Below are 27,649 nucleotides of genomic sequence, written 5' to 3'. Positions count from 1 at the left end.
TGGCTCTTTCTCGTGGAGTTTTTGTTCTAGGACATTGCCAGAGAAAGAGGTTTTGCCATCTTTCTTATTGAATCTCTTGCAGCTCTTCTACCAATAGTTTCCGAAGCCTTAGCCTCTATCACACCCTCTTTTTCTCTTGGCGGCATGATATGAACTGTAATATCTAGAAGAAAAGATGCAGCCGCTATGTCTATACTGTGTTTTATACTCGTTTGCATATAAAACCCACTCTCAAGCAACATGATAGTCTGTTGTTAGTCAAACGTTCAAAAAGTTCGTCATACGATGACTTGTCGTTCGACGCGTAAAAGGGAAACTCAGTTTCGAGGCTTGCTAGCTGAGCCGTGCATAAAATATTGACTAAACCTCATGTCTGGATGCAGTGTGGTTGTTTGTTTTTTGACGAGTGATTCCCGGGGCATAGAAATCAGCTGCATTTAGCAAGTTTAGGCCATTGGCAAGGATTACCCACTTCCGGTGCCCCCTTCCACCGCTAAGACGACCCTATAACCCACACTCCTTTATTAGTGACCAACGTACTCATACTGTTTAGATGTGATTTTATGCACGTATCAATGTAAACTATTCGAAAACAACAACAATTAACCTTGTTTTTGAACAGTTTTTTTATATTCAGCAGTATCGGTAGGCCTGTGATTTCTAAATCCAATCACCCGTGCTACACCTTGTACATTATTTTATATTTTTCTGATCAGCCATTTCATACCAGGTTGTATATGACAATCACTGCCCCTCAATACAAAACTTTCGTATGTCAAATATTTATGGTTTAGGTAACCCTTTTTTCACTTTTTAATTGAATTGTTTAACGCGCTGTCTTCCCTTATATACTACATATAGATTAACATTTGATAGGGGGCGGCTACTCGCATGACTTATTCATATTTTGTCATTCGCCTCCCTTTAACCGCAATAAAATATCAAGCCGATATCTCGTAATGTTAATAAAATATACTGTGATTTTATTGACACAATTCAGCATTTCCTACTTAACAAAACACTGTTCTTTCATACTTTGACAGGGTCTGATACATGAGTAGCAATGGTCGAACCGAAACAGCACAATTGCGACGTGATTGTAAGGAAACTTGTGTTTATACACAAAATATTGAGTCTCGACTATTAAAGAAAATCTCGAATTATGTTTATACGTTGATATATGTCTCCAATAAATAGTTTCCATCAACTTATATTAGTTAGGAGCGATGAATAGGGATTGAACGTCGTATATATTATGTTTTAGTTTAAATTTTAATTAAGCACACGGTATAAAATGGTGTGTAATGTAAATGTTTATGTGATTCAACGAATAAACATGCGTATAATTAATTTATATGTGTTACTAATTGCAATCAAAATGTTAAGGTCAAATTTTACACTGTCAGTTTATAAAGGAAGCGATCGATAGAACGGATTTCGTGAAAATATGTTCATAATAAGATTTGTATACGTTTATTTCGGTGTTATTTCTAATCAAACGTGGTCTGAAATTGTGAAGAGGTGCCTGATACCTTATTTTGATGTCGAAGTTGTATGGTTTATATTATTCTACTTTTATTTCGTCCAAACTGACGCGTAAAGTGAACGTGCAAGAATATTATTTCAAAGTGGCGTGCTTTACATGTAAACAGTCCAGCACCCAAAAGGACATCTTATCTAATCCCTACATCGGAGTGCATCTATAAAAAAGAGTCTTGGAAAATAACCATTTTCGAAAATTGACCGTTATCTTGATTAATTTTGATTTGGTTTAACCAGTGCTCTTCTGATTTTTATCAAACTATTTGTCTAACAGTCAGATAACAGATACCATCTGATAATATTGTAATATCTGTATCATTATCTGACTAGTACCAGGAGCCTGTATACACTCTATCTGTGTGCTGATAAAAGTTATCAATACTGTTCGCAAGTCATATTGAGTTTGATTATCCCGTGATAAAGGGGTAAATGAATCATCCATAACGAATGGTGTTTTGATATAATGTTATCAATAAAAAGAGTTCATATTGGCTGAGTTATTTGTCTGAGGTCAGCAGTATTGTCATGAGACCGCACATGGACACATAATTCACCTAATTAGTCGGGTTGGATCTTTTTGCATACGTTAATCATGCAAATTAATTAAATAGTTTTAACCCCATTACACCTAACAAAGTTCCCACTGTGACCTTCGATTTGCTAAAACTGTAAGTTCTCCGAGATTATACAGTTTTCTTAGAGAACATCAAAGACTTTGAAATCGCCACGTGAATGTTATGTCCCCGCCGGTCATTTGCTACGTGCATGGTGCGTAAGTGTACTACCCATTGCGTTATCTTTGCGCATACGCTTAATGCATGCGACAGAGGTAGGTCCCCATTAAGTATTTGCAAATTCTGTGCAGATTGAGAAGAGTTGCAATTACGTTTATACTGCGTTCATCATGTAAATATACATGTTTCTGCAAGTTTACCCACTTTAACTAGGTGTTGACTGCATCTTGTTCGGTCCTCGTCTGCTCCTCATTTGTTTCGAACATTTTTAAAGACCACTATGGAGGAACGCTTTCTCTGGGGACCATGGACACTATAGGCAATGACACGTGGTTTGCACTTTGGGCACTTTTGACATGTATTACTTGACATGCCATACTGCCCTGCCAATGTCATATATAATGACGTCAATTTTCTTTTGATTCACAGATAATCTGTATAATGAAATACACAAAGTCAAACCATATTACAATATTAAGATGAAGGCGCGGCTGTTAATAATTAAACCGCCATGTTTTGCACTTGATTGCTATTTTTGCGGGAGCGATAACACCCCTAATTCATTTACCGATAATACATCTCAAGAAGGTATATAATTTTATTTTCACACAAACTTAATAACATCGAAATATAGTGGGCCTGATAACTGATTATGATAATCATCATTTGCAATATGTTTATAATTTGTGTATACAACTGCAGTGTTTATCATCATTTTACTATTATAACAACTCCTAAAATACTTGTTTTTGATAAACGCTTTTGATATTGCCTTAATGTCTGAAAGCAGATATTTTATCGCATTGGTCGAGTTAGAGAAGATATATCATACCCGTCAATGAGGCATCGAACAGATGAAATAGAATAAGTGATAATAGGGAAAGCGGACATGAGTAATCATATCAATTTATGTCAGGAAAATGTTGTTGTTGTTGGGGTTTTTTTCAGAAAAAAATATAAATTACTGTCGTCAAAAGTGTGTTCTAGCACTGTATATGCTGACATATTTTTTGGATGAGAGCGGGCTTGAATTTGAAAACAACAACAATATAAAATATTTAATATCTATAACCCACCGGTCAGCATAAATTATTAAAAAATATAATAAATCAAAGGCCAAAAATTAAACATTAAAATAATTATTATGTTTAAACGGTATTACTCTATTAAGCAATGATAACGATATCATAATATTTGTGAAATGACTGACTTGTGAAGTTGTGAGTCACTTATTCAAGTGTGTGTTGGGCTTGATATAGCCTCTTCACTCTCTGTTATCATACCACAGCCAAAGACTCTTTGAAAGCAGAACAAACATGAATAAAGATAAAACCTTCAAAAAAATAAAATAACTACAGACAAATAAAGGCTCGAATTTCATTGAATCATTGAAAATTGTTAATCAAAATAAACGGTCTGAACGTTTAAAGCACGAGTCATTATTAATTCAACCCTGTCGGGATTTTCTACATGTTCGGCGAGTTATAAAATGGGGTAAATTGACAGATTTATTTCTTTGGAAAATGGAGAAAACCATTACTTATTAAACGATATCAGTACTAAAACACTGTTGTTTTATTCAAACAGGTGCTGGGGCTGAAATAAATGCGTATGTATATGCGATAATTCGTGGTCGTCATGGATATGCGCGCAGTGATTCAGATAATGTTAATAGTCAAATAAGTCTTTAAAAAGTTCTGATGAGATTGAAGAATTATTTATTGAAAGGTTCGTGAAAACTGTTTTTATGGTGACATTTGAAGCAAAAAAATAATGAATTATCATTCTAAATATTGCCACAAGACAAGGTTTCCATGATGCTACAGACGACAGTCTTCAACAAGAGAGGTTATTAACATATGATAACCATTAAAAAGGAGTTCCATACGGGTACTTGGTTTATCTTTGCCATTGGGCTATAACTATATTTACCCTGTTTCGTATAGCGTCCATATCACGCTTTGAGTGACATAAACCCGATTCTTATCACGTTATCCTTATAGTATTCCTGTCACGCTGCGACTGCTGTTTTTGACATATTATGGTATTTTACTTTGTCAGTGGTACTCTATAATTGCCGTAACTGCTTTATGCATGGCGGGCAACTGACCAAGCAAGCACTCTTTTCAAAAACACGGCTTCAAATTTAGCGGAAAATACATTTTAAAAATGAGGTTCCACATTTTTAAGAACAATACAGTGTCTATATTTTAAATGTTATGTTCATTCTCGTGTTGCTTTTGTCCTCTAAGTACTTCTTTAAAATACTTTCACAAACATGAGATGAAACAGGTTTGCCTCAAGGCAAGCTTTGGATCTTTTAGCTTAAAGTGATATTCTTTTTCAAAATTAATACATACATTCGTATAACAAACCTAAATGTTGAGTGAAAAACCTTAAATTAATGGAATCATTGAAAATATGAATAAGCAATATTATTACTGATAACAAGATTGTAACCGTGTTTTAATTGCTAAAAACGCAAAATATATTGATGATTGATAAATGCAAAAATATTTACTGCGATATAATATCGTCTCATAAGATAAAAATACATTGTTTTCTGCATCAACTCGGTATCCTAAATAAAAAACATTGTTTTTTTTTACATTTATTCATCTGTTTTGGTGTATTAAAACAACTATATTAATCGTGGTAAATCTTTTTTGAGAGTTAGATTTCAATTTTAAGATATGTATCCAAAAACAATGTTCATGCAAGTGAATATGGTTATAAAGGCAAACACAGTTCAAACAGTCACGGTGCATTCATTGTTCGCAAAACTTTGACATTTTGTTTTGGTTTTGTTCAGCCTTTTCCTTAGCGACCTTCCTGAGCGCCAGTATTTCCATCGTGGTTTTATGTCCGTTTACTAGCTTTGCCTGTCGTATCAAAGCAGTCATTTGCTCCATCCGAACCCCGTGCTCTCGTTCCTTGTAATGTACCTTTATAAAAGAATGGTAAATGGATACCGGTGATGAGTTGCTCAGGTTACTATCGAGCGTTTACAATATATTTGTTGCCTTTCGCTATTAAGGTATTTATTTGGTTTTCTCTGTCTATGCTGTTTACCCCTCATCCCCATATGAGTCTTTATGCGTACATGTGGACTACGGCCTCCAACATATGCAAGGATTTCGTTTTCGGTGAGGAAATATATAACTATCATTTCATTTCATTTCGTGCTAAGTCCCCCTTAAAGGTGTGAAAGGAGTACGCTAGAACATGTCGCTACTCGCAATTGTGACATATTGTTTTGTTTTGTTTGTTGACGGGGTTTTAATTTGAACAAATTTCTCACAGCCGGCGTACATGAGTGTCATACTTCTGATAGTTTACTATCCTATTTAGAAAGCAAACGTTCTGAAAAGAATAGCACGAGTCGTCAAATGAATTCACTTAGAGGAACGATTGCGTTACGGGGGTATTGTTTATATTAAGTTCATAATGTAAAGATGATTATACATTTTGTATATGTTCAGTCAAAATTCAAGGCTATTCTGTTCAGCTGTTCGGTTCGATATGATTATGTTACTAATCTTTCATCTTTTCTGGTGGCTATGTATCACCACCATAAGGGGTCATCTCCGGTAAAACGGAAATCCAGCAGACGGTTTTGTTGCGTCCTCTAGGTTTGGATGAAGTGTACTACCATCAGAAGAGGCTTCATGACTTTTTGTAAGTTTATATCGGCCTTTTCTGCCTTGATTTCGCAATCTTTCAAGGTTTTGTGTTATCCTTATTATCAAATACATTCGCATATCAAACTTGCACTTTCTGGCATTGTTCATTGTTTGTAACTCTTAGCCGATCAAAGCCGCACTAGATTCTGGTAAACGATTAAGCATGGTCTTGGCGATATTTTTCGACTGTTTATTCGGGATAACATTCCGTATAAACATTCCAGAGAGAAGCTCATGACTATTTCGAGACCCACTACGTTTCAATCTTTTCCTTATTTCATTTCCTCGTGTATGAATATATACATGTTTCCATTAGGCCACACCAAATTGATAACTTGTTCATTCCAAAGAATAATGGGGCGAGCGGGCGAAATAATAATAAAAAATTTTGTTTTGCATTTAGCGAAAATGAGGAGCGAGCATAGAGCGAACAAATATATCAAGTCATTTAACTCACTTTTGCTCACATTATATTCACTTATTAACTAAACAATGATATTGTAAACAGTACAGAGATAACATGCAGTGAAAGAATGATAACACTAAAAGATAATTCTATACCAATATTAGTTTTGAGATCAAACAATTGCTATCTGAGATCAAGCAAATGTATTTCTTTAAAATATTTAATAAATGAGAGAACTCAAAACATGAGTTTTTAAGTTTTTTAAACCTTTTTGTGTGTTTTTTTTTTTTTAAAAACCTATGCATTGAATTTCCAGATGGCTGTCAGCAGCTGCACAAACATGAGAAGCCTTCCTTTCGTGTTCAGAAGTAAGTTGCTATTTTATGTGCCAAATATATATCGCTGTCAATTCAGATGTCAGCCATAATTTTAGTTTAAACGTTATATTTTTAACAACGATTGTGAAGAAAGCTAAAATAGCTTACACTAACTCACTGTTGTTGGCACGATGTTTTGCGTGAGTATGGTTTTTGTGTTGTGGTGTAAACCTTGGTGACCACTAACCAAACTGACATGCGTCCAGGCAGGGAAGGGAATTTGTTTCAATGTCTTGTGATCAACAATGAAATATTTCAATAAAGGCAATCTAGCAATAAAGGTACTAAAAACCACTAAGTATAAAAAGAATTGCAAGATTTGAAACATTGAGTAAAAAATACCAGTTCAACTGAAGTTAAGCCATATCTTTTATTGTAGAAGACAAGCCTGTTTTGTGAATTGAATTAAAATTACTCCCTGAGACAACCCGGTTGTGTGAATTGAATTTAAATAACTCTTCAAACCTGATACCCTGCAAATACCCTGCCAATTGTTTTTTTATATAGTCCTTAACTCGAGATGATGATGATGATGAGGATGATGAGGATGATGAGGATGATGATGAGGATGATGATTATGATGGTAGGGTACATCATATTTTTTCATACTTTTCAGCCTTACAAAATCTAATTTAAAAACAAATGTGAGTTCTAAAATGATATCTGAAAATTGTGCAGTTTAGTCTTGAAACTTCATAAGTTGAATTTACTTTGACCGGCTTGGTTTTTACAGTGTGTAGTGAGCTAGACTACCAGTCTGAAAGTTCCTGGTCTGGGCCGCTAGAGTTTCTGAGGTGACTTGATCAAAGTAATTGTCTGAGGTCAATTACGCCTCCATTTTATGATTATGATTGGAAAGCTGTCGGTCACTTGAAGTGAAACAGAGGAATGCACAGGCAGAAATTTCTCAAAACTTTTCATCATACAGGCTTTAGTAGCTTGTTTAAATCTTTTATTAATACTGATTTAAATTTTATAAAAGAAACCGGGTTAAAGGATTTAGACCCACAAATATGTTAATTTTTGATGCTTGGTGACACCATATTATTCTGGTATTGATTGAAAGGGTTTGTGTTGAAAAAATAAACAGGGGTTTTTTTTTTGAGCGAAAAAAGTATTTTAAGGTTGCTGTTTTTGGAATTTGCAATAATGTCATTAAACGTCCTTTTTCAGTTGAAGTAAGGACAAGTTTACAAACTATTGTAACTTTTTTGCGATGGACTTATGATCATTGTATTTGGATAGTTTTAATACAAATAAAAATGAAAACATCAAAATTGATCAGGATGAAAAATGTTTTTATAAGCATGCCAATATTCATTGTGACATTTCCAAAGTTAAATGTTTGTTAAATACAGTATTTAGTACTCATCATGAAGATTAGCTTTTTTCATAAGTGTTAAAATTTATGGATTTAACTCTACAGCACCAGATAAGGACGGTGACAGTGCCAAGGATGCTGATTACACAGCTGAGACCAAGCAAGAAGAAGCTATCATTCATAGTGAATTTTAAGGGAACATTAAAAAAGTTACCATTCTGTAAAACAATAATGCTCACAAAATGATAGACAAGTTTACATGTTTTGGGCAAAGGAGCATACTCAAATAAAAAGCAAAGTCCAACATTTTATTAAGACAAACAAAAATTAGGAAAAAGAATAAGCGTTATTTTTGTTTTAAAGAATTCTGGTATTGTGCAGAGGTTTCTTTAGCTGTCTGTCTGTAACATTTTGCTTCCAAATATAACAGAGAAGCTGTTGGATATATGTAGGTCTCCGGCTGCTGGATAATCAAACATTTTCAAGTAATTATGACATATGAATGCATTACCTATTAGCTCTTGGGAGTTGTAATGCACACTTTTTGAAAAATCCAATATAAATTTTGATTAATATTGAAGTTTCCTATATGAAATTGAGACAGAAAAACAAGAAACTGCCTTACAAAGTTTGTCACCATTATGTAGTTAGTTGTACATGTAACGTATGACTAAAATGAACTGCTGTGAACATAATTCAAAGAATGCTCACAATCAGTCTTGGGTGAAGTGATTCTACAGAGGCTTTGTCTGTGATCACCAAACTTGGTATGACTATTGGTTATGATTATGATCTGACACTAATAAGTTTTGGGGTTGCTGGTCAAAGGTAATGGTGTTCTTGAATTGAGCAATGGTTACAAATTTATAACTGAACAAGAGTTGGGTTTATGATCACTAAAACTGAGTTGGAGTGGCCAAAAGGTGATTTCTTGTTCAAAGGTTTAGGATACAATTCAATAAGATACCAATTTTCAAACATTAAGAAATGGGTTCGACCTACAGAAGTTTTTTGTGTGTTTATTAGTCCTGATCAATTGATGAACGTTGGTGGTTTCATGTCTTAGTAGCCATTAATTTTATTGATTAAAACGTTTTTAGGCCAAAACTGTGCACTTAACTTGATGCTGGGCTTAGTTTTTGTGTGAGTGCGACCTTTGTTGAGTTTGGCTTTTGTTGCAAAAAATGGTGTCCTTATGGTTACTTAAGAAAATGTCAGCAGAGTTAAAGCTGTTTGGTGGACTGGTTTCACCATAAAAAATGGAAATAGTTTACATCCAGTGGACGTATGGGGGTATTTCCTTACTGTCACAGTTCTTGTTCTTAAACGCAACACTGTTGCCTTGGAAATAGGTTTTAGTAAGTTCTTTGTTGTCATTGTTTCATACCAAAAATGGCTGTGTTTGTCATTTTAATGTCTGGACTTAATATTCTCATGTTGCATGAGTGTTAAAATGATCTATTAACGGTATATATGCCTATAGAATTGTGGGATACTTACGATACACACGACCTGGTATGTGGGTCATTATATAAAATGTCCCACAGTGCAGTATCCCACAATCCCAAATATAGAATTTTTTTCAGATAAGTGATATCATCAAAAAAAAGTTAATATTTATTATAAACAAATAAAACTATTGGAAGATTATTAATTTGGTTATGGTGGCATGTTTAGAAATGGAGGGTCTCATCAACCACCAACAGGACATAGTGCCCATAAACCACACTATAAACCACTATTAGTGTGGATATATATATCTGCGAATTTCGATCATGCTTTTGTATGTCTGTATTTGTGTATCGATTATTTTGGCTGTCTGTATGTTTGTCTTTGAGTAAATCAGTAAGTTGTCTATAGATCAGAAGTTATTACAAAGCACTTGTGGCTTATCTCTTGAGACATTGTTGTAAATGTTGCTCAACTCATTCCGAATTTCAATTTGTTTGCAATAGAATTTATAGCAAGTTCTTTCTTCAGTAATCGAACAATCCTCTTCAAACTACACGTTTAATAGTTCAGAAACCGTATTAAATAATCACACCAGAATGTGTTTCAAGTAAAGGAGAACGATGTGGATGTTTCCATAGGATTACACAATAGCCAAAATATTGTTTGAAGTCACTGCGACATCTACAAGGACATGGAAAATAAATATTCTGCTTTACTAATGAGGTGAAAATAAACTTTTTTTGCATATTCTTGACATCTGATACTTGTTCCGTAGAAATTGGTATATCTAAAATGTATGGTAATATATCACAGCGACACTTCTAGGTCGAGTCAAATCATTTTTTTTTAATTAGTAATAAAAGGCCAGCGGCCAAAGTACATATTTCGTGAAACATAAATAAATGTGAAGTTGTGTCACGGTAATGATTCCATACAAGCATATCAAATTGATGAAACATGATAGCTTCCCTTTAACTTGTGATCAATACATGGTGGTACACATAAGTTAATGTGTGTATGTTGTTCGGAATGGTTTGATTTCAAGGTTATATAAGGCATTTCACTCTGTGTCATAAGAGTACCATAACATATTTTCTGTGTACGTACATGAAAGTAATTTTGAAATATGGAAGATGCGTGGTATTTACAAATAAAAACAGAAACAAATCACATTATTTTAGCAATATAAACAGACATTAGAGTCACTGATATTTAAGGTTTTATTTGAGAAGTTTCGTGAAAATAGCAGTTTTTGCATACGATTAAACAACTGCATAGAAACTGTTTCTGATGACTATGAGTTAACAATGAAAATGTCATTAGTGCAAAAAAAAAATTGCGTTCTAAATAAATATAATTTCTATTTATGTAATTTAATCTATATTTTGTATAATGAGTAACACAAAATTTAGATGCAAAAACACAATTTAACTTTCTCGTATGCTTGTGAGTGAAAGTCCGATGAAAAATACAATGAAAACTAGTTCTAATAAAGTTCTGCATACCTAAAAACAAAACTAAAATGATGTGCGAACACAAAATTATTATTTCTATAATTAAATATCACCAAATGTTAAGTTGCATTATTTTAGAAAGAGACTAAAGTGGGTATATTTTGCAAAATAATTGTTATACTTATATTAGAAATTAATTTATTTAAAGCAGTTGATGTTTTTTTCGTAATGAATTTAGAAACAATTCAATTGAACAAATTAAAGTAGATAAATGCCAAAATAAAATCAGCGAGTAAGTCTCTGTAATACACATTTTGTAAAACAATTAACAAAACATTTATTAGTTTAAGCCATAATTATTATTTTTGAATTGATAAACACAAGCATATGATTTGTCTACGTTAATCATGGAGATCCGATAATCACTTCCAAAAACCAAATCATCGCCGTAAAAATAAATTATTGCGACGAAAGGTCCCCTCCAACTATTTATACAGTTTTATCTTGATGATTCAGTAAATGCTAAATGAGTTGCCGTTTCAGTCGGCAGAATACGTTGTTCGTTTACTTGCAAAAGCTAAGTCATTTTTTGTATTTCAATATAAGTCTTAAATAAAGTTTTTCAAAAGTTCAGTTTTATTAAGCAGGTTTTAGCAAGAAATTTACACTGAAAGCTATAATCATAAAGCCTTTCAAATACATTCTGGACTGTAATTATTTACATTGAGTAGTGGGTCAGTTCATCAACGGATAGCGATTTGATAGTAAATTAATGCTTCCCTAAAATATTGAATAAGTACATGGCCATACTGCCATTGTACAAGATGCAAGACATTAAAAACTAGTATATCTTTAAATACTGACCTTAGTATTTGAAGACTTTGATAATAAAAGCCTAGATGAGAAACTACACGTGATTCTGTCGAATGAGTGTTTACACCTGCTATCGTATACGAGATGCAAATGACAAATCATATTCACAATAAATTTATATTGTGCTATCTCTACTCAGCGAAAATTAATATCTTGTAATATATGTGCAAACCATTAGTTGTATATATTGTGAGAACATACATACATACATTCTTAGCATTTTTATTCAACCAGTGTACTGCTTTAGTAGATGGAAGACGGTGTAAATAGTATTTCGAAACTTCTGTTGCTATATGTATCTTAGGTTTATGTTAGACATGATAACAATATGTAGTTGTGACTTATACAAATATTCATATCAAAGTCAAACGATTGGCATTCGTCAATTGAAAAGCTAGGGCTTCATGAACGTTTCAAGATCGCTGATTAGTTATCACATCAGGTCTATTAGGCGACATGAAACAGTTTTATACAATATGCGATTCTCAACCAGTTTTTCGTGGTTGATAATAATGATAAAAGTAGAAGTTATTGTGCTTTCGTCTATTTAATTTCTTCACATTTTTTTCAGTTTTATTTTTCGGTCGCCCCTTGCTTCAACTTCGTCCAACAAACGCAGTTCATGAATACTTAAAATTGAATGATCTCATCTAAAAGATCTTGACTTACCCCCCCCCCCCACACACACACACACACATACCCCGCCGCCCAACCCCCACTTGAATCCGAGTAGTAATCGTTCCGATAACACTCGAAGTGAAGTGAACCCATCATCAATCTGCACGGTAGTTCACTAGGCTTAATTTGATCTAACATGTGCCATACTGTGTAGTACTTAATCGCAAATACTCAATGGACGATTTTGATGCCGGGAATAGCCGAGAAATACGACATTGGTCGACAATATGTTAGGTGGATGATATGTACTGAAGCTTTCGTAAATTATAAACTGGTTAAATTATCGTAGGCATATTTTGACTATTTGTAACCTATACGAGTTACTACATTAGCTTAAATTCATACCTCTTAACTTTGCATCAGCAAATACATCTAATGAACTTGGTGCAACTCGTAGTTTATGTCGTAACAGTATGGTAGGGGTAGTAAAAGCAAATTCAATTAGATACTTTTACGCTGTTTAGACGCAAGCCCGTTAAATATTGCTTATTTGTCTTAATCTTCTTATGTATATTTTGAGCAAAATGACGCTTGACAAGATTGTGCGAGCTTTTAACATTTATACGCTGATGTGTATATATATATTTGATTATATAAATGTTGTTTTTATTAGAAATCACAATGAATCACACAATCATCAACTCGCCGCTCTCCAAGACATTCCGTCGGTGTGGTGTCATGTCTAAGGACACCGACAGGGCTTCGATAGAAAATTAATTATAAAGTCCAAATACTTGCTGTACATTTAATTCATATAATGCTTCGAAACCTTATTCGATTAAGAAATTTAACAGATAAGTACAGCCTAATTTCGAATTTCCAATTAATTAAATTATCAGTAGATGACAAAGTTTATACTGTTAATCCTATTTCCTTGTAAATGCTTTCTTAAAAATATATCATTGAACAAATAATTCCTCGAACTGATTTAACTCTTCAGTCATGGTTAATAAATTCATTTCATCGTTTCTTTGACACAACCTTGCTAACTTCAGGTATATACTACGCAAAGATAACTTTTTTTAGACTTTTGCAGTCAAATACAAATATTCTTACATATTAAGGGCATCCACAGTTACGTTTTTGTCATGCCTGTCAATAAAACAGGTTTATTTTTTCTATATGGTGGGAACAAAATTGTATGAATAAGTTCATGTTTAAATTTTAAACGTTTTAAAGGCTAATATGTTTTGGAAATGACTTCTCTTAACATTTTGACATTTATACCCCCAGTATGGAAACAATACTTGGATTAATCGTAATTACAACCATGCAACACCACTCAAAGTATATTTTGAATTTAAAACTGGAAAAAAAGTCAATAAGAAATTTCCATATCACTGGACTTTCTTAATGTCGAGTCTATATTACTACTTCAACCTTATCAAGGCGTTATTATTTACAAACGACTTCTCTTAACCCTCTCAATATAGTTTAACCCACAGGGTGATAAAAGAAATGCATTTCTTTCATGTTTTTCGATGAAATTTGGAGTTTTATCAGTGAAATAACAATAGTGAAAGTATCAATTGATATTTTCGACAACTCCTTTTTTATGTATAGAATTTGCGTGAAGGGCGTTCCACAGGTTACGACGTAAAAACATCCTTTTCAAAACAAGAGGGTCAAGATGGCCCTATATCGCTCCACCTATTTGGATAAACAGTTATTGATCGAACAACATCGTCGCAGGTGAAACTATAATCAACCAATTTTTTAAAAGGTCTTATAAAAACATGGAAAATAATATATGTATAACGAAGAAGATTGCCTGCGGGTGCTGAAAGCTTGTCTGATTTCATCCTTTTACGGTTTATTTATTGTACATATATACCGTTATTGTCAACGATGTTGCTTACAATGCAGAGGCTCAGTAGTGTCAGACTAGTAAGGGAAATCAAGCAAGACTCTAACATATGTATGCGTATACAATATTTTGAATTTACAGATCAAGACGATTATGTAAACTTTTGGAAGAGTCTAATACAGGTGCCGGAGGTGCGAGGAATCTGAGCGCATCTGTCAGATTGCGGTAAATTTTCTGAAAATATGTCCCAATAGTGAGCGTGCCTTTTTGCACGCGATGCTTCTTCATGTGCAATGGCCGGGAAACCTTATGGGGTTATACTAAAAGGTACATAGGGCACATACACGATGGAATAAAGAATAGACCAATCGGGGACTTAAATGCGTCAACAATTCTTTGGTTTGTAACTGACAAGGTCATGACCATGCCTAATATATAAGTTATTTCGCCACTTGACGAATGAAAGTTGTTTCGAGGATCCATTCCGTTACTACCAAGGATCTGACCACAGTAACAAAATGACCCGTGATTCAACTTCAACGGTGACCGTTTAATCCAAGTGTTGGATGCAGTCGTATCAATGTTTATATGAACAGCTGCAGAAGCAAGCTTAGTAAAACATTTAAACATAAACCCCGTTTAATGGCATAAAACATATTCAAAAGGACTACCAAAGATTATAAGCCCAAAAGGACTACAACCGATGACGGTGTTATCATTGACTGCGTTCAGACCTCCACTGCAGCCAGATACGAATGTTCCAAACTTGGTTGTCAAACTCAGTGGGTATTTGGCACGGTGATCCATTTCAGGCCGACATTCCAGTTTCAGGCAAAATTAAAGTTCAATCTCTGCGTTCAGTGTGGCAAAGGCTGATGGCTAACACTCTTCCGGCAACATGCATTGACTGATGTTTACTGGTTAAGGTGAGACGAGAAATCCCGCACAAATCTAAATGTTGCTTTAAAGGGAAACTTCTCTTGCAAATAGACACTAATCAAGAGTCAGAGTTCCGTCACCTGTGGTACAGACAGAGATTAGAATGTCATGGCTGGCCTTTCAAACCGCCATCCAAGGCTTAACATTTTATTGATCTAAGAAATCAGCGAAACCCGACCGAGCACCCACTGATTGCCTTTATGAGGAGCTCAAAAAAACGTAATAATGTACGTACCCTACATAATCTTTATAACCCGATTTCGCTTATACCCCCCACACCCCCTCCACTAAAATTGCAATGAAAAGACGGAATCCGCAAAGCAAGCAGACAAGCCCGCAAAGGAAAACCCTGTGTGATGTTATGGCAGTTATGGAAACGAAATCATCTTTACCAAAGAATAATGGAAAAAGGAAAAGTCCAGACGCGAGGAAGTCATAGCGTAATCATAAAAAAGTATGTATGAGCATCGCCTTAATTGAAAGGGGCGGGGCAGTGTTGTGCCGGGACCTTTTGACATTCCATGAAATAGTTTTCGGAAGAGACCTTATTTCAAGTTATTTTTGTTTTTACACTATGTTTACCTACCTGAAAATTGTAATTATTAATTTCATCATTAAGTTATTCACTACAATGCTTATCCTTTTCCATTGAAAGCATATTGTCAATCGGAGGTGTGAAATTTATATAAACTGACTCTGGATTTGTATTTGTCAAAAGTGCAATTCAATTCGACTTCAGTCGGTTAAAACAAACATATGTAATGAACAAATTTAACTTTAATATGCTGTTAGATTTTAAACGTTGATCAATCATTTTCTTTGAAATGTTTGTGTTAAAATGCATTTGTTTTCGTCACCGCTGATCTGGTTTTTTTCCATTTTTCTTGCATTAATTGATTTTTCTGCCTAAACTAGCACACTATTAGCCATTCTTTTATTATACGCAAATTCCGTTGTTTAAGGCCAATCATGCGTGATTCTACCTTTTGAATTGTTTATGTTTACAATCAAAACAAATATCTATTTTCAGGGCCTTTCTTTGAATCAGTAGTATAATTTTCAAGATGGCTGCCATTATTTCTTTAAGCTTTATTTTTGTGGCCTTCACATGACTGCCATTTAATTTATTGCCACTGCCTTCATTTTGGTTAGCAATGCCAACATTGATTGGCATTGCCATCATTATATGGCAGTAACTTTCCGCCAAGCTATTTTTGCTGTGCTGTGCCACTTTTTTGTTGGGATTTAGTGTTGGTAAAGCATTGGTTTAGAGCAGAATCACGTTACGTTCGATAAGCAATAAAGCGTTTTAAAGTTAATAATGGAGCTTAACTCGAAACAATAACGATTGATATTATAAATACGCAGTAAGCATATAACCAAGGTGGCCTTGTTTAAATATTACATTTATTCGAATCTAAACAAACGTTTAAATTTGATATAATTGGGCCTATCACATAAACATACATGCAATGAAGATATCAAATAACTGAATTGGGCAATTAGAGTAACGTGTGTGTATTGCTTAATTAGATTGCAATTACAGAATAAAATAAAAACAAATCGCGTTAAACTGCATGACGACGCGATGTCAATGGTTAATAAAACTAATATATTATATTGTATTATATATAACATATGTGTATATAAAACATTTGCATATACACGGAACGTGCGCCACAGCAAAGGGCGTATTGTTTAGCAGTCTTAAAACATGTTATGATTGTAAACATATTATTCCTGTATGATAAATTGTACACAGTGCGATTGTTGTTTCGCCTTAAATAACCAAACCATCAAACTTACAAGCTGTTTTCAATACGTGTTTGGCATTGGTACAAACTACATGATTGTCTGGTTTTAATCAGAGTTGTGTCGGTCACCTCAAGCGTGAAACAATGGTAAGCCAACACATTTATACAATAAGTGGGATTTGTTATTTTATACGTATCCCGTGATATGCATCTACGTATACCATGGCAGACTATGAAAGCGACGAAGACATTACCTTCTCAAGAACGATGACTGTAGCACGAGAGCAAATCTAACTACAAATCGACTACAGAGGAGCAGCCACAATGTTATGAATGAGGCCATTACGCGAGTTAATATACAAAGTAGTGGTGAAACAGGAAAATATTGGTGTGTTAATTGAGAAACAATAACGCAGGGCTTTAAACAATCGGGGACCGTCTCTTTTGGTCCAATTAATATGCTTCGATTTTATCAAAATTCAAAATCAGAAACATATAAATGTGGGCGATGCCAGCATGCAGGCGGAGGCCAAAAGAGAGGGGAGACGAATTGCTACTTTGGTATATACACCAATTGCGAGGTGAACAATGCTCCATTAAAGATCAGTGCAGACAGTGGGGTGACGAGAACAATTGTATTGCATCGGTTGTAGATCCAGATAAATTACCAAGAACGACCGGTTGCTGAAGGGTTCTACTCTTATTAGCGGGGGACGGGGCTCATATTCGGGAGTGAGGTAAAGGAACGTTTAGGGTATTATTGTTACCGAGAAAGAGTTCGAATGGCGGAGATAGAAAACGAGGCGCTTTTTGTAATGACATTGTCGGTGACGGAGATCCGCCTGACCTAAGTCTAAGCAAAATCTCATTTTGACATCAGCAGCTGTATGACATTCAATATTAGAATACCTGACCCATTCTGCGACAAATAGGATTAGGGACAGGGGAAGTTGAGCGGGTTGAGCGGGTTGAGCTCGTAGTTAGTAAATTGGTTTCTTAAGAAAATACAGAGCAGGAAAGTAATGCGGTGCGGTTTCGAAGAGTGCAGATTAGCAGTGCGATCGATATCCGGCAGCCGTTAGGTGTTGTGAAGTAACCAAGGCTCCTGAGCACTTACAAGCTTTGTTTTAGCAGCCTCTTGGTATGTTTTCTATGTACAAAGTACACACTTGTCTAAAATGTGAAATTAAGTTTACCTTACGACATGAATAAGTGAAAGAGAAATTAGTGAAAGGATTGCCCGAACAAGACTTTCAGGAACATTTTTATTCTTTTACACAAAACAAACATTGATCAGGCCTTGCAGAGCATTGAAAATCATGAGTTCGACTAGAATAAAAATTGTATGCAGGCCATCCCATCCCTCCCGTGAACCTCATGGTTGTCCCTGCAGCAGACCACTAATTTACATGCTTCTTAAATCTTCCGTGATTCAAATCAAAAACATTTTGTACAACAGAATAAGTTCACCGACTTGATATGTAATATGTTCTTGCTGAATACCGTGAAATAAAACTCACTAAAACATAGACAACAAAACTAGATTACACATGTTGCTATACCAGTTCCAGAGTACCAAAAGTGATTTGAGCGAAATTTGTAGAAATGTATGCCAAAAACAAAACAGTATTTTGTGTCAAAGTTTAATTGTGTTTACAAATTAACGATATTGTTTTACATATAATGTTTCAATATTAAATAGAAGTGATAAAAGGTGTACATTGATTTCATAACTGTGACAAGATGACATTGCATCTAATTTGTAATCAGCTAAAGGTGATGTCAGTTTATAATTTACAACTGTAATTTAATTCGCTTTTGTTTTTATTTTCGGTGAATCGATTTTTCTTTATTTTTAGCGGCACGCATAGCATTGTAAATGGATTCCCATATATACACACTTTGCATGGTGGTTATATGACGGGCGGATTCGCCAACGTAGTTGGCCACTGGAAAGATGTTTTCTTGTGTGACGCCTATCTTTTCCTTTATCGTTTCAATAACACTCACTAATTTTGACGAAAAGTAGATTTTTTTCAAATCACCATTCACATCCCCGAGTTGATCACAATGCGTGATGACTACCAGCGGTTTCACATCTGTAAACATACATTTTTAAAAGTGTATTATTTAACAGTATCTATCATTTTTTAACATAAACATGCGCAATTCATTGGAGAAGAACTTAATTCATATTACTTTGTACAAACAATACAATAGCCATGCATTGAATGTGGTAGTTTTTACAAGCAAATACAACAGGTGTGTTGGTATTCTATTGTTTTGTGGGTTAAAAATGAACTTTATTAACGTTTGTTATTACAAACTGAAGCTGACATTTTGACAACTAATTCCGTTTAACAAATGTATATATCTGCTCTAATTTTGACTTTGTTGTCCACTATTTTCAAAAGCGAAAGATTTGCAATTCACAAAAGTCATGATTGATCGAATGATCTATTCACGCTACGAATGTATTCAATAAGGTTTTAAATATTTGTCAGCTTTTTTCTTGACTGTTTCGGCATAGATTCGCTCCCAACTACATTTGTATACACTTTTAAATAACTATACCCCACAAAGAGTGAAACTATTATTATTTAATTGTTTTCAGATGCATTACCGGCAAAACTAACTTTTTGATGCCATAACAGGAGCGTGTTCCATTAACGCTTTGTCTGCATATAATATGTGTTCGTGTATTGTGACTGTGCGAGTCTTTGTGTACCTTTTGGATTTTAAACAAGGCCATTTATATTTGTCGTTCGTGTGCGCTAGACCCTGAGGTTAACATTTTATTACTTGTATATAATTATGAAGTACCGGTTTGTTACCATTTGGAATACGGTTGAATATCTGTTCGTATTCTGTCAGCCATACCGAGTCAGGTGACAAGCTGTCTATGTTGAGAGCGCTTACAACAATAATGACGGCATGAGGTCGATACTTATTATTTCCTTCAGTAACTTCCTCTTCCTCGTCAACCTACAAGTAAAGTTTATATATCATTTTAATAAACTAATGAACTGCGGGCTTTCATACTGCGAAACTAAAGTTATTCGGTCTTGTATTAAGCATTATGTTTCGATTATTTTAACGAAAAATGTATTCTAATTGCCCTTTTGTTATCATATAGCGATTTTAAATCTTGGAATTTAAAACTATTATTTGGTTCTTTTCAATGAAATAGTTTTAATGATTTATTTCTAAAAAAATGCGAATATATTAAATATATCTTGCAAGAACATTTTTTAGAAAATTAAGTGTTTTATTTTTATTTTATTCATTCAAGATGGTGGTTGAGTACAAACATGTACGTTTGTGTTTTAATTACCAACCCAAACATTTCTCTTCTTATGATATGTCTGTTGGTTGTGTTTGCTGAGTTGTGTTTATTATAAATTTGAATGTATAATTATTAGTCGAATTTTAACTTTCGTTTAAATGTAGCGTAATATCCGCTATGTAGAGGACAATAAAAGTTTTTCTTCAATAACATTTCCTTCGATTGTACATGTACCTGTTATGCCTAGTGACGAAAACCGTTCGGACAAAAATGCGCTTGAACAAGTGTTGTATATCTTCACTATGAAATCAGTCACTCTGGGCGTCAGAGTAGTTCAAGCCAGAATATTGTCAGTAGTAGCTCAAGGAACTTCTTGACAAATTGCATAAGCGTATCAAACTTATTTCCTTTGCTGACTGTTCTTCCAGGGTCTTGGAAAGAGCCCGGCATGATAAAAATAATCCAGTAGCCAGTGATTGGATGACGAGGCAAACATTCACAAGGCGGAGTGTCGTGCTCTCAATAGGAAAATGTCATCTTCCCGCTTCCGTAGTTCTGACTACGTTCCTGCTTTTACTAAAAAGTCATGGGAGCATCTGCTTCCGTCGTCAGGCCATCCGGACACCAGTTAGTTAGCTGACTTTCTTGAGACCCCTACGGAGCTTCATTGTGATCAAGATTCGCTACCGGTTCGTCTTCCGGACCAAGGGACCCTGTTTTGCCTTTCGCGAATTAAGTCATTTCCGCAGAAACTGTCCTTTCACTGCTAGAACCACACTATCCACCATAGATATGTCCGCAGACAAGTCAGCCATCCGAAAATGCGTGTTCCGGCTCCGCTAATTATTTTGTTTTGAAAGATGAGTATCATTATGACTTTGAGCTATATTTTTTTTAATGAACAAGGTCAAAAAAACATTTTTGTTAGGGAAGTTAAGAAAGCATGTTCAATTTGGCGAGATATTGGTTGTTAATTTCTCATATTATATGTATTAGAGAAGGGGTATATATTCCTTTTTATTCGACACCTTTCCAATCATTCAATAAGAATATCAGATCTGCTATTTTGGAGACTGATTTTATAACTGATGCGATTCAGGATCTTTTAAACAGACATTTGTTCGAAATGTGTGTTAGTGCACCTTAAATTGTTAATCCTCTGACAGGTCCTGTACACAATTCAGGTAAAAAGAGAATATTACTTGATTTAAGAGTTGTCAATAAACATCTTTGGAAGCAGTCGGTTCAGAACGACGATGTCAAGGTGGATCTCTGATTTATATGCAAAGGTAATAACATGATTAAATTTGATTTGGCTAACGCGTATAATTTTGTAGAGATATTTAGACCACTCAAGAATTTCCGGGTTTCTCTTGGACTAACAAAAATTGTGCATAGTTTTAATGTAAGTGTTAAGTTCTTCCGTTTGGATTGTCAATCGCATTTTAAATTTTTCTAAAAAAACACACCCGTTAGGAAGCAAATGGAGGGGGAAGAAAAACTGGTGTCCATGTTTCTGGATGACGGATTTGGATGTTCCTATAATTTTGATAAAACATTGAGAATGGGACAACAAATTAAAGGTGATTTGTTGAGGTTTGGGTTTGATTTAAATACTACATAATGTGTTTGGGTTCCAGTTCAAGAATTATAGTTTATAGGCGTCTTATTTAACTCAATGCTTGTTTTTTGTATATTCCTTATCGCCGTTTAAGTAAGACAAAAGAAGCGATAAATATGTTATTTGCTGTCTAACGACATAAAAGTGTGCAAGTCAGAAATATGGCCAGTTAGGTTGGCAAAAAAATAACTATGTCCGTTATCGTAGGTCACATTTTCCAAATCATGACCCGTAATTTTAGTGTAGACGTTCTTAAAGCTCTTTACTGGGAGTCGTAAATTGTCGACTGAAGGCATTTAGCAGTTGAAGTTTTGGCAAGATAACATGAATCTAGTCAATATTAAAAATATGTTTGATTCACACAAATGTTCAAATATCGTTTATTCAGGTGATAGGTCTATAGGCTACGAATGTTACGAGATAAACTCGGTAACAGTATTTCGCATGGTATGTTGTCTGCGAACGAGTCCTCTACATGGCAGTGTATAGAGTACTACTTTCAATTATGCACATTCGTAAAAACCAAACGGTTAAATGATTAATTGACAATCAGACTGTAAGTTCAATAGTCGTCAAAGGTTCTATGAAACCCAAGCTACAGGGTATTACTTATGAGATTTCCAAAGTATGTATGGAATGCCTCATTTTACTCAGGATTGAGTTGGTTTCCCGATCTCAAAACGAGATTGCTGATTATTATTTAATACTTGTAGATCATGATGACTTGGGATTGCCGTTTCAAACATTGCATTTGTTACAGACGTAATATCCGCTAGGTGGCGGATAATAGAAGTGTTCGTGCACGAGAAATTAGGTGTGACTGTAATTCTGCTTTGGGCAGTCGATGTGTTAACTTTAATAACTTTTCTTTTTTATCAAAGTTTGAAACTTTGGGTTGAAAGTTATTAATGGATTAGAAGATATATGTGTATAATATGAACATATTTGTTAAACATGGATGATGTTAATATGATTAAGAAAAAAGTTCTGTTTTTAAACATGGATATGACGTTTGTCTTGTAATTCGGTTTGACAAAAGTGGTATAATTTTTTTCCGTAGACAGTTAACTTAACAAATTACTCCTGGACAGACTCGAGTAGTTCCCCGCCATTCGTGACGAGACACACTTGTTACTAATTGTTGAAGGAGGCGGATGAACAAATCTGGATGTTTAATGAAGGAATAGTATAATTCATAATGGTGGCATATTTCTGAAGAAAAATGTATTGCGTGTTTTATAGAGTGACAACCTCTATCTTTTCCACCATTATTAACTTTGCAGTATCAGTAGCAGCACAGAGACGGGTGATAGTGGTGCAAGCCTTAAAGCATGAGTTAAACCCACAACGGTCAGATTCTGTTGTGGACATGCACCTGTGATTGTTTTGCTTTAAATTTGTGTGTGATTTATATATGTAAAACGTTTTATTTGTTCAAATATCGGCCTCCAGATACCTCATATAATGTTATTTAGATTAAATAATTGTATCATGTATTCTAGGATTTGAAGTAATACTAGGGGCCAGAAATAAACAGATACAATAACACTAAAACGGTTGATTCATAAATTGCAACAACCCTTGACATCAACCCTTGATATATAGTTTCCCTTGCTCAATAAATCATATAACTAGAGCCGTAGGGACTTAGAGAATCAACTGAACTGTACAGTACTAAATAAGTAACGTGTACAAATTTAAGAATAACATCAAAAGGTGTTATCATTTTCATAGCAAGTGTGTTTGATTACTTATTACTTATTACTATATATATTCAAATAAAAAGAACTTACATTGCCTATTTTAATTTTGCCGTCAAGGACAGCAATCAAATTGTCTTCTTGTATACCTTTCCCGTCCGTTTGGATGCCCATGGTGTCAATAATTTTAACATTGCACATGAGACCCTCTGTTTTCTCCGTTGAATATGCAGTACACTTAAAACAAGAATATCACAAATACATTGCAGAGATGTTTCAATATCAATAATACATTAATTGAATATGTCCACAGCGTTAAATGCGCATTAAAAAATGGCCTTTTTAATATGGCTACTGTTAAAAAGTATAACTAATGTATAAGATGAATAATTAACTTATATCATACCTTGAGCGTGCACTTTATACCATTGGCTCTTATCTGAGCAACGTTTGCATAATCTTCGTCTAATATTGTAAACATCGAGTTGATGTATGATGATTTACCAGCTCCTGTTGGTCCGATTATCACGACATTATATTCATTTTTTAGAACACTCAATTCTTTTATTTTCTTTTTGTAGTATTCTTCACACTGAAAATAGTAAACGAATCATCACAAATTTATAAGCAATAATGCTGAAAACCATTTCGTTGGCGTGTACACAACAAGGACTTCGTTTAGTTTTGGGAGGTGTTGGTTCGTAGAAGCCTTGCTCCTGAAATTACTGGTCTTACACCTAAATACTTACATTTCATTGATTCCGGATCTGCTGTTTTGATACACTTGCTTCGAAAATAACATCGTAAGTACTATGGCGTTAAACTTATATTCCTTGAACAATGTTTTTTGTGCAATTCGAAGACAAAGTGGAACGCCCCTCTTTTATCGCTTATAAAGTAGACTGTCATTCCTATGCGGGATCGCCTAGGAATTGTTATCTATATTGGTTTATAACCTCCCTGTGTTTGAGTGCAAGCCTTTTTTAAACATTCATCAATGCATTTAGATGAATGTATAAGTATTCCATATTATAACAATTAATGCACTTACTATTTTTAAATTTAACAAGGTGTGAACCAAATTGTCGCCAGTAACTGAATGAATATTTGAGAACGTTTATACTGTTAACGAAAGAAATGTGGATCAACATTTGATTAAAATCAGTTTGCCTAAATTGTTTATGATACAAGGTTATATGAAACATGGATATTAAGTAACTTGGGCCGTATTCATCAATGTCTTGATTCTGAGTTTAAGACTCAGGCTTGAAAATCTGAATTCTTAAGTGTTCAAAATATCTATTAAACAAAATGAGGTGTATCGGATTGTTGACCTGATTATTTTTAACAGACAAAGTAAATTAAACAATATTTGGTCCTAAAATAGTTTTTTTTAACAACGAAATGTATGTTTCGCTATTCTGAGCTTTATTCTCAAACTCAGGCTCAGGACATAAGTGAATATCGACCCATTCTTTTCCACAATAGGACAGATTCTACAAAGATGGGGAGAAGACAACGCTTCTTTGTTGATACGACGCGTGTTGGGGTTTATTTAGTAATACGTAGCAAGTTAGTAAATTGACTATTAAACATGTTTCTTCAGTTAATCAGGTACACACATCATTCTGAAGTAAGTATGTGTCGAGTGACCGTTACAATAGTTTAAACCCTACAATAGTAAAATATGATCTTAGCATAACACAATGAACACTTTCAAGAGTTTGGAACCAGAAACCAATCGATCTTCCCTAAACTCACCATATAACCGTCAGTGTTCTGTTTAGCTGGATATCAACAGATTATTATAAGTTAACGTGTGCAAAATAAAGAAAAGAAAATCACTGTTACCTTAAACTAGTATTTAACCAAACGCATAAGACACATGAAATACTACGGAAACCAAAAAACAAACAAAGTATCAAATACAACTTATTTCACCAAATGCAGAATTAGACAATGAAGAATCCCAACAACCAAATAATATTACGCTTTTAAAGTTGTTGTTAGTATACTGTACCAAGGAAACAGTCAAAATGGCAAATGAGCACCATAATCTTGACGTATTTAGTAGTTTTTTAAAGGAACGCAATTACAATTGATTAAACATAGTTCTTCGATTTAGCACATGTTATTTTCATTTAAAATCATGAAAGAAAATGCCGTGTTATAGCCAATAATTAATATCCATCGTATTGCATGATTAACTGTTGTCCCAAAATAAAAGTTCTTGCGACGTTCTTATCTAGCGAACATTATTTGTAACAACTATTATCGAGAAGTTGCAATCGATTGCCAACGGTCATAAAAGCATTCATGTGGCAGAAAATCTTTATCAATCGAGTAATAGTTTAAACGGGGCGCAACAGCATTCTTAACCAAAATAGTAAAAGCGTAATAAAATTTGATTGTGCTTAATGGGATGATATTCTCGTAAAGCTATGAGTATATATTTCATTTTGGGCTGAATTATTGTGAGGTTTGTCGCTCGAAACTCGCGTTTCATTCGACATTGACATCTTACTTAGTTAGCACATACGTCAAGTCTTCGAAAACAAATACCAGTTTGTTGTAGTATGAAGTCTAATATAAAATTAAGTGTATAGGTTGATCATATATATATAGTGTACAGGTGTTATCCAGATATTTATAGTTTTTCATACAGATATTTATGAAATTATTTAGTTTTATGATATATATTTTGCTAAATGAAGTACATAATCAAAAGCCTAGTGTACAAAACAAATTATATATCATGATTTTTTTAATAGGTACAATAGGGATTAAGTTTCATTTTTTATACGAAAAACGCAGCACGTCACATGACGATAAAATATTAAACACACAACTAGTATACCACATTATTAATTGACAATCATGTATTTTACAAAATACCGACGACATATGACGACATAATATGCAAATAATCGCCCACTATCGACCAACGTTGGCAAAAACTAGTTTCTGCCGTTTTGAATGCCTTCTAAATCCGCAAAATGTGGGGTTCGAAAACAGGACAATTTTCTTTGACTGTCGAAGCTCGCCGTTGTATGAGATGCTGTAAATTCAAATTACAGCGAGTTTTTTTTCCATTTTACCGACTGTTTTAAAAATATATATGTATATTTTTTAAAACCAATTTAAAGGACTAGCCAACAAAATACTTCAACCGCTTTGTACAATTTGATATTACAATTGTATTTAACCTGTTTGTGGTTTTTATGACAATTTCTTTTTGGACAAGGTAGATGAGGGCATTCGCAAAAACAGTTTGACCTTTTTGAAAACGATTTACGTAATAATTACGAAAAGATATGCTTCCTCATATGTTACAGCTCAAACGGCTTTATTTATAAAACCGTGCAACGCCACCATAAATGATACATGTAAAAACCATAACAGTCTAGCCTTTAAAAGCAAAATCAACGATAAGCTTCAGTAATAACTTATAGTTCGGAATTATAATATGTAAAACAAATCGTCGTAGCATACGCAAAAATTATTAAAACAGTATTAAAGTGATTCCTTTTGCCGAGTAATTTAATCGCTCACCAGTATTGGCCTTCGCCCTTCGGACTCTGGCCAATACAGCTTTCCTCGATAAAAACTAAACTAAATTCACCCTATTTAAACATTATACTAGTTAATAAAAACACTTGATATCGATTAGAAGTAGGTTTACCTCTTCAAAAGTGTCCTTCACCAATTTTCTCCATGGCTTTGAAGAAGACGCTCCCATTTTGGTTATGGTCTGAGTTTCCTTATGAAATAATTTACGGATTTAATAATTGAAATGTTTAATACACGATAACATTCACTGCAACTCCGTTATTTCAATTGAATAAATGATATGTAATCATTATCTAAACAGCAATCTATTTATAACCTTTTCATTTATCAGATAAACAAACTGCCGTGAAGTCAGTTAGTATTTATCACCCGACTTTACTTCTAAAGGCTGAGCAGAGAATGTTACTTGTGTAACGTAGTGACAAGTGATAGTGTAATGCAACCGTTTCTTG

The 27,649-nt window shown here is 34.2% G+C and overlaps 1 protein-coding gene across 1 annotated transcript; it reads right to left on the bottom strand.

Annotated features, from left to right (window-relative positions):
- Nucleotides 1-26: 26 nt before the first annotated feature.
- On the bottom strand, nucleotides 27-27,366 carry LOC128241203 (interferon-induced protein 44-like). The gene is made up of 6 exons (XM_052958160.1): nucleotides 27,310-27,366; nucleotides 24,034-24,219; nucleotides 23,721-23,864; nucleotides 19,855-20,005; nucleotides 18,922-19,119; nucleotides 27-163 (listed from the first exon to the last, which is right to left on the bottom strand). Exons 1-6 carry the CDS (start codon nucleotides 27,364-27,366, stop codon nucleotides 27-29), a joined length of 873 nt encoding a protein of 290 aa, XP_052814120.1.
- Nucleotides 27,367-27,649: the final 283 nt, after the last annotated feature.

Source organism: Mya arenaria, chromosome 7 (genome assembly GCF_026914265.1).
Source record: "Mya arenaria isolate MELC-2E11 chromosome 7, ASM2691426v1".
Taxonomy (NCBI): domain Eukaryota; kingdom Metazoa; phylum Mollusca; class Bivalvia; order Myida; family Myidae; genus Mya; species Mya arenaria.
The sequence above is the reverse complement of the archived record's forward strand: the minus strand, read 5'-3'. Positions and strand labels throughout refer to the sequence as shown.

Excerpts from the sequence above, each read along its gene's own strand:
- LOC128241203 (XM_052958160.1), bottom strand. The coding sequence starts at position 27,366 with ATGGGAGCGTCTTCTTCAAAGCCATGGAGAAAATTGGTGAAGGACACT. Across the intron at positions 19,120-19,854 it reads ATTCAACCGTATTCCAAATG|ATGTGAAACCGCTGGTAGTC; the intron begins GTAACAAACCGG and ends GTATGTTTACAG. Across the intron at positions 164-18,921 it reads TCATATAACCACCATGCAAA|ATATTACAGTTCATATCATG; the intron begins GTGTGTATATAT and ends CTTTTCTTCTAG.